Below are 14,477 nucleotides of genomic sequence, written 5' to 3' on the forward strand. Positions count from 1 at the left end.
CAAATTTCAGCGATAAACGCAAGTATCAAGCTTATGTCTTTGCCTTATGTCTTTGAAGAGCCCGCAGTCTTTTTAATCTGCCGCTAATTCCAGCTTTTGTGCGTGGGAAATCGGATTTTGATACTCTTACATCGGCAGCATATAAAATGTGATTAAACGTAAAAATAGTACAGTTAACGATGTCATCCCTTGTAAAATTTCCAAAATATGGGTCTTCAGAAAAATTAAAAAAACTCAGCACTTCCATAACTTTTTAATTTTGATCCGACTTAGACGCGGCATACCCCGAATATTTTTATTCGAGATTAAATAACCTTTTAAGAGCATCTTATGGTAGGCATAGTTCCTTTGTGTGCACAGTTTAATTGCTTGTCTCTAGCAGAAACAACAAACACTGTGCGGCACTTATTTGCATTTCACATTAGACGAAGGCATCTGAAAAGGAGCTTTGCAAGGACTTAGCATGTTCCGCCGCCCTTCGCCTGGTGTCTGTTTGTTTAGGCTTATACTTTGCATGAGTTGACATCTTTATTGGCAATTTATGTCCTTCCTGGCCCGTCCGCAATTCTCAGGTAATTCCGCTTTGGGTGTGGCCAAGTTCATAAGGAAATGAAATAAAATGGGCTTCGTCATCACCATTTCTTAATTAGTTGACAGGCCGCAAAACAGAAGTGTGCCAAGTAAACTCAGTTTCGACTTAACCATCAGCGGATTTGTGTTTTTAATTATGTTTCACTCGCAACCGGAATAAAATTGGAGTACAGCCTACGTGTTCGTAATACGAATGTCCTGGGTGGCGAAATAAATGGCGTAACCGAGCGGCAGTTTTATGGTTGAATGGGGCTTCTTTAGTTTCTTTTTATGTTTCATGCCGCGTTTCTTTTATGCTTCGGCGGAGGAAAATCAAAAAAGTTTGAAACGAATCCTAAACTTTATAGTAAGTAACTTTATGGTAAGCAAAAAGATAAAGAACGAAAAAGGCTGCTGGTAAATATTTATGAAACACTATAGCCCAAATGAATGATGAATATTGAATTTGCTTTTTGGCTTCAAGAACTCATTAAAATTTCCCAAATAAGCAAGAACTTTAGCGTTTTATTATACTGGTTATATTCCAGAATACTCTTGAACTCTTTCAAAGCCCCAATTAGCTCAGCAAACCCAAATTAGAGCATTACCAGGAACACAAATTGCGCAGCTGGCGTAAATTAAAAGCGGCTAGCAGAGTAAAATTGCTAAGCAATAATCATAATTTCTGGCATTAACAGGAACGAAATTTTCTGGGTAACTTTCGCTGTGCAACCAGCCATTGATAAAGTGTCGCTATACAATTTATCAGAACTCCCTCCGGGGAACTGGTAAATGAAAAGCGTTGGCGAGTGGGAAAACGTGCGGAAAACGTCGGCTAAACAAACAGTGGCTGCCACTGCTGCTGCACCTGCCACGAGGGAAAGCTGTGGTAATTTATGAGTCATTCTCTGGAAAACGCTGTGTGCTCTCGTTTTGGCTTCGTTGGTTTTTCATATTTTCATTATTTCGAAAGGGAGCAAATAAACCGCAGGAACTTCCCAAAAAAAACAAGAATTAAATGTTTGTGGCGGTCTCTTCTTCTTTTTTGATGTTTGCAAATGGCATTACCCGAACTTTGCTCCGAGTCGAGTAAAAGTTATTGCGGTGAAAATTCAAATGAATGTCCGAGTACATTGAAAATAATTTACATAAAAATATTTTCAGTGGCAATGAAAATTAAATTGAAGTTGATTTACATTTTTCGGCACATAAACACCAGATTTAATTTTTGAAAATGGACATTTCCGTTTTATTTGTTTTCTCAGCAGGAAATCAAAATTAAAAAATGGCGTCGACCAACAACACTGTTCGCAGGCAAAGTGAGAAATTTATGAATTCAAACACCAGGCAAACAGAAACGCTAAGCAGGCGTAAATCGATCAGCTGATCAGTATAAACTGGGATTGCTTAGTGACGGGAGCGTGACAACTATTTCTTGACTAGCTAACAACAAACACATGAGAAATTATTAATTACTCGTGAGTTGCGTGCCAGTTTCGTGACACAAACAAAAACTCAACGTGGCTCCCATCTCTAGTCTGCGTCTTACGCCTAAATAACGGTAACCTTCCAATGAGCTAGCTTCTTATTGGCCGATCAGTGAGGGGAAGCGTACCAAGGTCAGCACCCTTAAAAAAAGAACAGTTATTTTAGTCAGCTCAGATTTACCAGCTGCAACCTGCTGCATATTATGTTTGCCTGGTGTCTAAAATCAAATTTTAAGTAGTTGGCTGCACAATTCCACGAACCAGTAGCGCCGCAATGTATGCTACACTTCTTATTAATCGTTAGCAACAAAAGCTTGGGTGAAATGGAGCTAGCTTAGAAACGCTAAGCCTTAAATTCGGCCATGAAAGTAAAATATTAGGCCCATTAGCTCGTTCTCTTTAATATATTTTTCGTGATATATTAACAGCTTTTCTTTGTCCAAAATAAACGATATTATCACCCTACTCCGATTCATATGCCGTAAAGCAACTTTGGGCCCCAGAGCAAGCTTCGGAATTTGTATTATGATATTACCCATATCGCTGGCCATAAAAGTAAATTCCGTCTGCGCTTATTAGATAACATAAACAGGAGCATGAAATGCGTTAACGTGCATGAGAAAATACTGAGCCGAAGGCGACTGTCCGGCAACACGTCGGCTACTTAACAAAGTTAAGGATCTTACACAAATTTGCCATTGGGCACATAAAAACGCTTGCGGATGTAGTGGCGTGTAATGGAGTGCATTGTTTATGTATACACAAATGTATACATCTCGTTATATATATATTCGTGTACAGTTAAACAATTTATATTTGCGACACCATTAAGCACGGTAGGCGGGCAGGCTGGGAAACTGGGGGAAATGGGAAAATGCGAGCAAAAAGGCAACTGCGATAACGACGTACGCCCAGCGTGTTGATACAGTAAATAATACTGAAACCCCTGGTCACAGGATTTCCTTTCATCCGCACACACAACACACTCGGAGAAAAATTAGACGAAAAAGAGCTCGAATATAATTTATATTTATAATAAATAGTATAGAAACGTTATTGTTCTTTAGAAGGTTTATATTTCGAAAATAATGTGGGGTTCTTGTATTCTTTTTTTTAGAAGGCTTAAACTTTTTTTGTAAGTCTATAGGTCTAGTGATCTTTTTTCCGAGTGCACACACACTTACACACGCACACCGAATGCTGAATAGGTGTTCATATGAATGTATTGGATATCAAAGATTGAGCCTGCCTTACCTTCGTCCTCGTCGTCGTTGAACTCCGTGAGTGCCGCCTTGTCGCAGGGACGGTCAATGCCATTTGTTGCTTCCGCCATGCCACTCCCACCGCCTCCGTTGGCCGCCTTTGCATCGCCGTTGGAGATAATTGAATTTGATTTGGCGTGATTTGTGTGATTGTTCGCGGAGGACTTCGAGGACTCGCCGTCCAAAGGAGGAGCACTCGGCTCCGCTTCCCCGTTGCTCACCGCGTCGAGCGCGGCGCCATCCTTGGTCTTCAGCTCCTGGCTGGTGTTGCAGCCCATCTCGCTGGCTTTCGGATTCGGGTTACGGATTTAGCAATTTAGTCCGCGGTTTTTGGTGGGGTCTCTCCGCTTCCAGTTGGCCTAGGTTACCCCTGTTTTGTTTAATCAATTGCACACGCACACGTCGAGACTAGCACACACACACACAGTCCCGAGTTGGAAACTAGTTTATGAACTATTACTTGTTGTTTCTGGGGCAATTTGCACTCTGACTTTCGCGAGACGAAACCTTTACTGCTTAAAATGTTTAGAAAAATACGCCGAGCTCTAGTTGCTTGTTCAAAAATGTCTGTGTTTACAAAAGTCGTTAGAAAAAGGTGCACAACCACAGGTTACCAGCCAAAGACCTCGCTCGGAACCGGAAGCGGAAACCAGCTGAATGGCAGACTCGCAGCGCAACTGACTGTCTCTGGCACGAGCTCAGGCACAACTGAACTGACTTTGACACTGAACGGCGCCGGCGACGCGTCCTCACTGCGGATGCCACGGACCCCGAATGCCCGACATCCCTATATCCTGCAGGAGCCGGAGTTTCGAGCTCAACAAGCAGCGACGCGCCAGCCGGCAGTCAACGACACACAAAGCCCAGGGAAACAGAGAGCCAGGACCTCCCGATGAGAGAGAACGAGTCTCTTTCTCGCAGGATTGACAGTGGGTTCAATTCCTGTTAAAAGAGAGTTTAAAATTTTGAAAAAAGGAATCGAATCATTTATCATTTAATAATAGATAGAAATGTAATTAATTTTAATTTATTAAGGTGGAAAAATTTACTTGTTCTTTATAAATCTCATTCGATTGTAAGTGCTATCATTGCTCAAATCTAGTAATCTTTAAAAATCAATTAAATGTATCTCAAGTTTTTAATTTGTTAAATAGACTAAACGAAACATACACCACTGTCAAAATGACTGCTTTATTTGAGACGCGAACAGAGAGCCAAAAAGAGAGTGGCTTTCAGCCGGGCGACAACAGCGGCAGCTGCCTCTGTTGTTGTTAGCCAGCTCTGGCTGCAAACTTTTTCGCAAATAAACAAACCCACAACCAAAGCCGACTCACAGATACGCAACAGCACACACACACACACATACATTCAGAGCGAAACAGCACAATGTGGCTTAAAGGAGCCGCAGAAACCGTTGCGGTGCTACCAGAATCCGAATCCGAAGAGCAGCAAAGGCAGCCATGGCAATGGCATCATCATCGTGGCAGCAAGTACAACACACACAGGCACAGGCGCACTCACACCAGCATAGGCCAAAGGACTCTCACACGCACACACACATACACGTAGGCACTTTGCGTGTAACCGGGCGTAAACAGCTGAATGAAAGCCCAGCAAAAGGGAATGCAAATAAAAAGGAATATTACCAAGATGAAAACCTGGCCCATAAAAATATCAATGAATACGGCACGGCCGCTCCTTTGAGCCTATATAGCAATTCATAAAGGCAACTAGCTTATATCTTTTTCTCATCAGCTCTCATCTGGCTTCCTTTTTGGTTTCCTTTTGGTATTTATTTTTGGGAGTTGGCTTCTCGACTCAACTGGGCTTAGAAGTGTGAGTGAGACAAATGAATTGGTTGCTCCTTTTTGTGGCTGCGTTTCCTCTTTAGTTCCCTTTTCGGGGTCCTGATTATCGTTCTGTAAATCCTGAGAAGTTACTATGGTTTTGTTCGATGATTTGATTTAAATAAATTTCAAATTACAGTACAACTTATCTGCAATTTACTTTGACCAATTTCTTAAAATTTATAGCTGTCGAAATGCTTACGGTTTTGTTTTAACGCTTCAAGTAATTTTTTTTAAGAGTGTACCCAGGTTCCAACCTTGGAGTTTCTACCATAATAATAAAGTCAAAGTGCGTTCACTCTAGTTGGAGAGCAAAACACGAATTATCGTAAAGCGGGGGTTCTTGCATGTGTAATCCAAACTTACCTTGGCCACCCACTCATGCTGATATTATATAGGTGCAGATGTCAAAACATATGCAAATTAGCTTCCCATGGTAAATGTGGCATAAAAAGGCAGAATAAACAAACAGAACGTGAGCTGAAACTTCCTGTATGGCAATGGAAAATATTTCCCAATAGCACAGAAAGCTATTAATTAAAAAGAGACAGTTTTCATTTAATTTAAATGTCCATGAAATGTAAAACCTTGACAAAAGACTCAGTCAAAAGACAACAAAAACTCGACAGAAAACCAATTATACAAATTAATTGAGTTAAAATGAGCATTAAATGCATGTTAATATCGTTTAAAAATTATCTTTCCATAAGGACGATTCTAAATGTTGAAACACTAGCGGGAATACAGAAATGAATGATGAAGAACTTTAGGTAAAAATCGCCAATTTTGACACTTGTGCGCTTTAAAGTTTCCGAAATTCTTAAGCCGGAAGGCTGCCAAAAAGGCCAACAATTAAGTGGCGAGGACCAGCCTTCGGCAGCGGCTGGCTCGACGCCTTTTCAGCAGTTGCACTCTGGCAAACAAAAACAGGATGGGCCAGGACAAGAGACAGAACTTGTCGCTGCTCCAAAACTGATGGAAAAACAGCCTTGAAAGCGTGAATTCGCGCACCCCAAAAATGTGGGGGCAAACATAAGGATTCGGGCCGGGTGCGAAAATTCATGGGCGAAAATTCCAGAGTCCCTTGGCACTCGACTGCTACTTCATGACGGCAAAAACGCGCGGCGACACATAAACCCTTTCAGGGCCTGATAAAATGACTGACAACTCAAGAATCTCTAGACTCGAGAGTCTTAGGCCCAGAACTTTTCGCATCATTTGCCAGCAGAAATGCCAGGTCATTATGTTGCCCAAAAGATATAAATAGCTTTGTTTTTCAGATAAAAATGTTTGGCTTTTCGATTTTTCTTGTTTTTTTTTTTTTGCCCCTTGTGAATGAGAATAAGAAAATACGTATACGCCGCGTGGCTGCGAACTCTGGCATGTCCTTTGCTCTCTGGCCCGCCTCCTCCCAAGTCATTTGCCGCCTCCTTACTTCGGGTCTATTTTTTTTTTTTTTTTGCGCTTCCCTCCCGGGACCAGTGCCAAATGGAAAGTTTTTCGCGTCCTTTTTTGCGTCTTTTTCAAGTCTGAAGTTCAGCGGTGCGCAACAATTTTCAGGTCTACTAGAAAAACTGACAGCGAGCAAATAAATTTAAAGCGAAACGCGGTGTGTGCTCTAGAGATATTTGACTTAAGGTTCTCACAAACGGAATCCGATTTTCCGTAAGTACTTGAAATGAGATAAAATTTCGCAAAATAATTTATCTGCGTTTTTATTCCGCGGCTTAACTCCACGGCTTCCGTTTCCTCTTTTTTGTTGATTATTGTTTGCCTAGCTGACACTGTTTTGGCAAGCAATTTATTCGCATTTCCGTCTCATTATTTATTCAACTTTTCACCTTGACCGTGTCCTTTATCCCACGTCCCTCACATCTGAATATCTGATGTCATGTCTGCGATAAAAGCGTTTCTTTTGTCACCTTCATTTGTTGGCCGACTTCATCTGCCGCGTTGATTTGTGGCAACAGGGAAAGTCGCTAACGGTAATTGAATTTGGCTCAGAATGATATATGCACGAATATTTTTTGCTGTATCCGTGACAATGCCAATTAATCATAGGCGACATTGAAAAGGCGTTGAAATGAAATATCCATCGCACGTGTGATTTATTTAATTTCGTATTATTAACGATGACACATAATGAAATTAAGGAGGAAACGCTAAAAAGGAAGGGTGTCTACCCAATCGTTTCCCCAGTAAAAGGAGGTTTTTTTAGGAATAGACAAATATTTACTATTTCGCATTTTAGTAAGCAATATGGGTTTTATTTAACTCATGTGGAAATTCCACAACAATTCAGAGGAGCCGAGCTCATTGCATGGCCAGCAGCATTCATATCGGATAGCTCAGCTCTTGGCCAAATGCCAACCCAATATTAACCGGGAATATGAGCAGACAATAGATGGCGAAGGGGTCGGCGGAACGGAGTGGATCGGATCGAATCGGTGTGTCTGGCAGCCAAGCGGCAAACCAAAAAATGACAGTTCGGATGTCAGGAGTGCTTGATGTTGACTTTAAAATCACATTCAAGAGCTCGCTCCGCACACTCAACCGGACTCGTATAGCAGTTCAATTACACGACTCCCCGCTGCATGCTTGCACCGCCTGCCACGCCCACTTACCCAGGGCTACCACCCTACCGCCCAGTCACCCACCCACACGGCCATGTTTATTGAAAGGTTACATGAATGACACACACGCCACAAAAACTGAAGCACCCACACAAACAGACATCGACCGCAGCCACACACACACAAGCAGGGGCGTGCCGTGGAGTTCATGCAGGGGTGGGGATTTCGAAAGGAAATATCTATTTAACTACATTCTTATTAAGTTATTAAAATACATAAAATAAGGCAACTCATTAATGATTTAGACGTACTATTGAATACATTTCCTATTAGAAGGAGATACAAAAATCCCCCCCTTACTTCGCCCAGAAACGTTTATGGGTAAGCCACTTTGCAATGGGTTTATAGGTGTAATCATACATCAAGTTCTAAAAATGTTCACCCGAGTAGGAAGTTTAAGCCCCAAGAAACCCCCTTAGCTGCCACTGCCTCCGAATCTTTCTCACACGCACAGGAGCATTTGCATTGTCTGGTGGCATCCCCTTTGATTCGTTTCTTTTTGGTTGCTTTTCATTGCATTAAGTGAATGTATCTGCATGCATATGCGACACGACAATAGCGGGGTATTTAGAGGGGGAAACGGGGGCAGTGCGCTGCCAATTGCAACAGACGCCGCCGTCTGGCAGCTCGTTACGTGCCATCACGAAGGGCCCCCGTTTTCCAGTCAACTCCCAATGAGTCTCCCATCCGGAGACTACCAATCGAACCCCCTCTTAAAGACCTGTCGTTCCGATTAAAGCCACACTTTTTGTGTTGGGTCATTGCCTACTTTTTTGGGCCCACGCGCTTCCTGTCTTTTCGGTAGACCAACGGTCAGATTGCCTGATGGATGATTTTTGGCCAATTGATTGATGTACAAATTTTGCAAAGTTGACAAAGATTTCGGGTCCCACAGGAAGCCACCAGCCGCCAGTCATTTCGGTAGCCACCAAGCCCTCTAACGGGTTAATCGAAAATTTCGTGAATCCTTTACAACTTCCGCACAGCAATCCAATCCCTCAACTAAAAATATAAATATTAAAAAGGGTTTTTTTTGTAAACCTTACAATGTATGTGAGTATAAATATTTCGTTCTGTGCACAAACAAAGCAATTACTTAACGTTCCCCACACCAATTATTCAGTGAAACCATTAAAAATGTATTACATACTGAATTTCATAGACAAGCATTATGTTTTCAGTTATGGTTCCACATAAACTTGTTTTCTAAACCATTTAACGATGGTCAATAAAAGAGTCGAACCGTGTGTTTCGAATGGTTTGGGTTTTATGACCTTAATACGGCTCCGCAAACACTCTTACTGCGCAACCAGAGACCGTTTTTAATTAACAATTACCACATCGAGGCAAGCCCAGAAACACGTGTCGAATTCTGTGGCTTTGCTCGGGGCCTTGGGTGCCTAAAATTAAGATAATAGGGGTAAAATTGGAGAAAGGCTCCCTTGGCAACTAGGGTCCCAGCCGAAATCAGTGGACAGGGCAGTGTGACTCTTGTTACCAAAACTCGGGGCGAAGGCTCCAAAAAATACACGAGTCAAAACAAAAAAGACCGCACCTAAACGGATGACGCAGTCGGGAAGCCACCTTTCCGAGCTGGAAAACCAACGGCTTGCATTTTAATTACACTGTTCTTTACACCTTAACGTGTTGAAATGCCATAAAAGACAACAAAAGCATCTACGCCAACAAAAGGGCAGCAACAGCCAAGTCGTGAAAAGACTTAAAACGCTAAAGGAAAGTAGAGCAAAGTTGATGATAGGATGGTATATAAACGCAGGATGCCCTTTAAAAATAACTTTTACAATTTGTAAAACAGAATAATAATGGTTATTAGTTTAGAGAGAATTTTGAGATCATTAAAGTTAAATTCAGAGCTCAGTTTGATAGTGTTTAATCAAAAGAAAATGTTCATAAATATTATATCATTTTATCCTTACTACATCTATAATATTTAAGGGTATTTCGTGTAGAGACCCTTGGAAATACGGAGCGTGTCTGGGCGGCAATTAAAAGTAGCCATTCGCTGCCCCACATGGCGGACGAGCAAATCGCCAGAATTCCCGGCTCAAAGGTGTGGAAATTCCGGTGTGTTGACCAGAGTTGGCGACTTTTGCTTAGTGTGCGTGTTTGCCTCCGTTTCCATTTCGGTTGCCTTCTGATTCTGTTTGCCTTTTTCTGTCGAAGTGTGTGGTCAGCTGTGCTCAATGATAAAAGCGAAACGATAATTTCCGTTGGTGGACCTGGGCGGCAAAGTGACCATTGACATGCAAATTTCCATTTAGGGCGAAAGCTTTCTGACAGCACGAAATGGAGTCGCGTTGGAAGTTTCACCCAGGCGAAGGTCATAGTTCATTCGGTTGTGCAGCTGCCTGCAGCTCAAATTTATTTTTAGCCAAAGCCCAGGGCAATAATGGGAAATTATCATTTGTTGACGTAGTTGCGCACTTTCAAGGTGCAAGAAAAGCTAAACATTTTCTCCGATACTTCTTGCCATCCTGCATCTTTTAAGAAATGCCGTTTGCATTCTTAGATATCTTTTTCAAACTATGAGTATAATAGGAGAACGTATGAATTCGTCTACATAGGTTGTTAACAATCTTGTAAGCTTAAATATGTAATTTGAGATACTTTACAGAAAACTACTGAAATAACGCCAGTAAAGGCACATGGCTGCAACAAACTAGAAGTTATCCTTACAAACTTGAGGTAACTTAATTACACGAAGTCTCCTGGCTTAACGCCTCTGAATGAAAACTCCAGGCCACCGCCCATCTTGTGGTGTGTCCCTGATGAAATTCCGTGGTGCTGACATTCGCCACCTCCCGCTCCTTCAGGTAGTCCAGTATCCTTGGCACGTTGGCCTTGACGCCCAACATTGTGGTAAAGATGCTGCGACAAGGAAGAAACTCACGTTAATTCAATTTCAGAAGCTAATCAAGATTGACTTACCGCACGCGCAGCTTGTTTTCCAGACTCTCTTCGATGATGCGCTGCACAAACCGTACCTCGCCGCCCACGCAGGTTAGTTCCTCCTGGCTTCCAGTCCTGGCATTATTGGGTGCAGGTCGTCTTTCGGGATTCCTCGTATTTCCCCCAAAGGGGTTTGCCAAGTTGGAGTCAAAAAAGGGTGGATTGCACAGGCAAAAGTGGTACTGCAAATTTTGTTGGTCTTGTCCGAAATAGCTCTTAAAGATGCTGGTTTTATCTGGTTGGTGGTAAACCTCTATAAGGCTTTCCAGTTGGTTGTTCGTTACATTCTTCCTGGCGTATTCTATGTTTTCCGGCTTTGATTCCAAAGCCAACATGTGCCAGCCGTTTTTCTTGGCTCCCAATAAAGAATATATGCAGGAGGATCCGCAGCCTGTGAGTGAAATAGTTTAGTTTAGAAGATCTTGGTAGATGTTACTTACAACTCACCTATATCTATACCACTGATTTCCTTAAGTTTTAACGGTTCCATTAAATCTTCCAACCATAAAATGTAATTTAAACGCAGTGCCAAGGTGGGCACCAAACTTCCTGGTGCAAAATCCACATTTAAATTGAAGTATTCCTTAAGAAGCATTTTAGTTAACTCTCGCAGGGTCTTCTCACTTCGAAAGTTTACTGAGACTTTGCCATTCAGCTCCTAGTTAAATAATATTTGATTAACAAACTTGCACAATCTAAACTTCTTCGACTCACCAATTCGCACTCTTTACGAAAATCCTTGTATTTAATAGCCAGTTTTGTATAGTCAGGTGGCTGCCGCAACACGTTCCTTGGATGCATGCCAAATTTCTTCGCATTTCTTTTAGTTTTACCCATGTTATTGTTCAAAATATTACAATTAATTACGAAAACAAATGCCGCCGAACTTTAAACAGCTGATTAGCGTTTCGGTCTGGCAACTCTCATTAGCGATGGCAGTGGCTCGATTTCTTTTATTAATAAGGGTTTTTGGTTTGTTTTTCTTCTTATAAACTGGCCCTATTGCCACTTGTTGCTTGAAATTTTGTAAACAAATACAAAACTTTTTCCATGTCTTGGCCGGGAAAATTATTAGTTACTTACGAAAACTTCACATCCGATTTACCAGCTCTTGAAATTGGCAAACGAACAAAAGGATGTCACTCTTTCTGTCAGTGCAAGTGCAAATGCTGCGGAGGAGTCAGGGAGAAATACGTGGCATTCGATGGGGAAAACGTTATTGATTCAGAGTTTTCAAACGAATTTTCCGGCGATGACGATGTACAGAAAATTATGCGTTTTCGCAGTTCGGATATGCTGGTTTTACTACAGGTAGCGCAATTACGTGATCATTTTTGGACGAATCAGTATTTCAAAGTTGATTTACAAGAAGATTATGAAGCTATTGCAAAGGCTCTTGAACTTCAAAACCGGAAATTTGATTTGAAACGGTTGGCTGAGATTCTGGAGACAGTGACCTCCGGCTACAGACGCGCAGTCAGCCAGTTATCAGGCCAAGAATCCCAGGGAGCCCTGCGTCCCAAAATGAGAGCTCTTGTTTTACCAGGATTGCGTTGTGATTGCATTAAATGTGAACAACTTCCTTGGAAAAAGCTACAGGATGTTGAGGATCATCAGAGGAGTCACACATATTCGGATAACTTTCACTGCCAGATTTGCTATCGCAGATTTTACCTTCAGCATTCTCTAACTTCCTATTTTAGCAGAAACGTAGGACCTAAAAACTTTGGAACTGAAGAACTCCAGGAAAATCTGAGATACAAAAGAATACTAAAGAGTCTGAAATCCAGAGAACGGGAGCAAACGGAGTTACGATATGCTAAAATTGAGGATATAGTGATGCCAGTATACAAGGACTTAAAGATGTACCTCAGAGAAGAAACTGGACCTTCCCTGCAAAAACGAAAGACAACTAGACACACCAAATGTCCTATTTGTAATGAGAAATATGGATTCTCTTTTAGCCACCAGCTGCATATGGTTAAGCATAGAAGAGATTGCGATGATATAACCCTCTATCCCTGTTCCTATTGCAATAGGTCTTTTAGGTCCAGAAAATTTCTAAGCAAACACCACAAGAGGGTAAGAATGTCCAGCAACATTCGCTATCGTCCTTTCAAGTGCCAAGACTGTCCAAGCAGATTTCAACTGTGGTCTGTCCTTAAAACTCATATAACCCGGATCCATGAACGCAAGAAACCCTGTCTGATTTGTCAACTTCCCACATTGGGTCGCTGTTGTTTTAATCACACAGTCGAGGAATGTAGAGAAGCCGTTAAAAAACACCGAGAAAAACTTCGTCGCATAAATGGACCTCCCAAAGCAGGCTGCAAGAAGAAACCCAGACCAGTGTGCGAAATCTGCGGTATGGATTTCGCAAACAAGTTTTTCCTTAGAGAGCATTTGAACAAAAAGCATTTACATAGAAGGAATTTTACTTGCGAAATGTGCGGAGCGAGGTTCTTTAGCCAGGGCACAATGCAAACACACCGTAAGTCAGTGCACCTGTTGATTCAGACTGCAGAATGTGATGTTTGCAATCTCACTATCAAGTCTAGAGCAAATTTCCTGAGGCACTGCAAGTCGAAAAGGCACAAGAAGGAGTTGCTTAAACTGAATGGTGACCAAGAAAAGCATAAAGAAAGTAACCAAAACGAAAGTGTGGCAATCAATCAAACAGAATCGTCTAATTCATCATCAGATCCAATCGAAGAATACCTTGATATGCTACTTAATAACGAATCTACCACTGCAAGCGAGGATATAGAACCTGAGCCGGAAATCTATTCAAGAACGCCTAGCAGATTTCAAATTCCTGAAAAAGTTACTTTCTGTAAACCCTGTGGAAATTCTATTGTAGGAAACATGCAACGGCATTTCAGATCGACTAAACATAGGCGCAACTTAGTTGCGTCCAAAAAAAATAATAAGTCATAAGCCGTTGAATAATTAAATTCGATCCAAATTTAATAAAACCGTGCAAAATAAGTTATAACAAAATTTCTCGTTATTTAAAAAGTCGTTTAAAAGGTATGAAAAAATACCGATAGGTAGTTCCCGTAATATTGGAAAATTAGTTATTTCCTTGCTTACCGCTCGACGGTCACTCTAAACTCAATTTCGGCAAAACAAAACACATTTTTTACGGAAAACTCCGTTTTAGTTAATAATATTAACTAATAATGTCGGAAACTAGCTCCAAAGACAATGTCAAGACGGCAATGACGTATATTTGCGGGGGTAAGTTTTGAAAACGAATTTATTTAATACTGAATTCATATTTACAGCGGGCACATGGTCGCCCGCGTAGCCACCAAAAATGTATTAAAAATGCTTCTACTTAAATATTTTTCTTATTATTAACTTGTAGAATGTCATCACGAAAATGAAATGCGACCAAGGGATCCGATTCGTTGCCGTGAATGTGGATATCGTATTATGTACAAAAAACGCACCAAGCGTCGTAAGTAAACCTAGAAGTCCCCAATGATTCTCAAACTGTACTAGTAAAATCTTTCGTTTGTATTTGCAGTTGTTGTTTTCGATGCCCGTTAAAAAAAACTTCAAAAATAATGGACACCCGTCGAAATATTTTTAAGAAAATAGTATGTAGCTGATTAAATCTTGTGCTTCAATAAAGCTTTGATAAAACATATTTAGGCATTGCTCATAAAAGAGTTGGGTTAAAACTTTTTTCTGTTTCCCTCG

At 41.3% G+C, this 14,477-nt stretch overlaps 4 protein-coding genes across 5 annotated transcripts in view; 2 read left to right on the top strand and 2 right to left on the bottom strand.

The window, feature by feature from the left end:
• LOC108101923 overlaps positions 1-4,077 on the bottom strand; it is a 34,721-nt gene extending 30,644 nt beyond the window's left edge. For both annotated transcript variants that reach the window (XR_001772128.1, XM_017206500.2), the window contains exon 1: positions 3,312-4,077. Coding sequence is in view for 1 of the 2 variants with exons in the window: in XM_017206500.2 (XP_017061989.1) it covers positions 3,312-3,597 (286 nt within the window). In the remaining variant the exon portion in view is untranslated. The remainder of the gene's footprint in view (positions 1-3,311) is intronic.
• Positions 4,078-10,332: 6,255 nt separating this feature from the next.
• LOC108101833 (U6 small nuclear RNA (adenine-(43)-N(6))-methyltransferase) lies at positions 10,333-11,693 on the bottom strand. The gene is made up of 4 exons (XM_017206347.2): positions 11,484-11,693; positions 11,217-11,427; positions 10,749-11,160; positions 10,333-10,688 (listed from the first exon to the last, which is right to left on the bottom strand). The coding sequence occupies exons 1-4, from the start codon at positions 11,604-11,606 to the stop codon at positions 10,511-10,513; spliced, it is 924 nt and encodes a 307-aa protein (XP_017061836.1). The 5' UTR covers positions 11,607-11,693; the 3' UTR covers positions 10,333-10,510.
• Positions 11,694-11,758: 65 nt separating this feature from the next.
• Positions 11,759-13,774, top strand: LOC108101832 (zinc finger protein 595). Its single transcript, XM_017206346.1, has one exon. The coding sequence runs from the start codon at positions 11,820-11,822 to the stop codon at positions 13,704-13,706; it is 1,887 nt and encodes a 628-aa protein (XP_017061835.1). The 5' UTR covers positions 11,759-11,819; the 3' UTR covers positions 13,707-13,774.
• An 88-nt stretch (positions 13,775-13,862) lies between these two features.
• On the top strand, positions 13,863-14,424 carry LOC108101834 (DNA-directed RNA polymerases I, II, and III subunit RPABC4). The gene is made up of 3 exons (XM_017206348.1): positions 13,863-14,009; positions 14,140-14,232; positions 14,302-14,424. Exons 1-3 carry the CDS (start codon positions 13,952-13,954, stop codon positions 14,322-14,324), a joined length of 174 nt encoding a protein of 57 aa, XP_017061837.1. The 5' UTR covers positions 13,863-13,951; the 3' UTR covers positions 14,325-14,424.
• The last annotated feature ends 53 nt before the right edge of the window (positions 14,425-14,477 follow it).

This window comes from Drosophila ficusphila, unplaced genomic scaffold (assembly GCF_018152265.1).
Source record: "Drosophila ficusphila isolate 14025-0441.05 unplaced genomic scaffold, ASM1815226v1 contig_414, whole genome shotgun sequence".
Lineage (NCBI taxonomy): Eukaryota > Metazoa > Arthropoda > Insecta > Diptera > Drosophilidae > Drosophila > Drosophila ficusphila.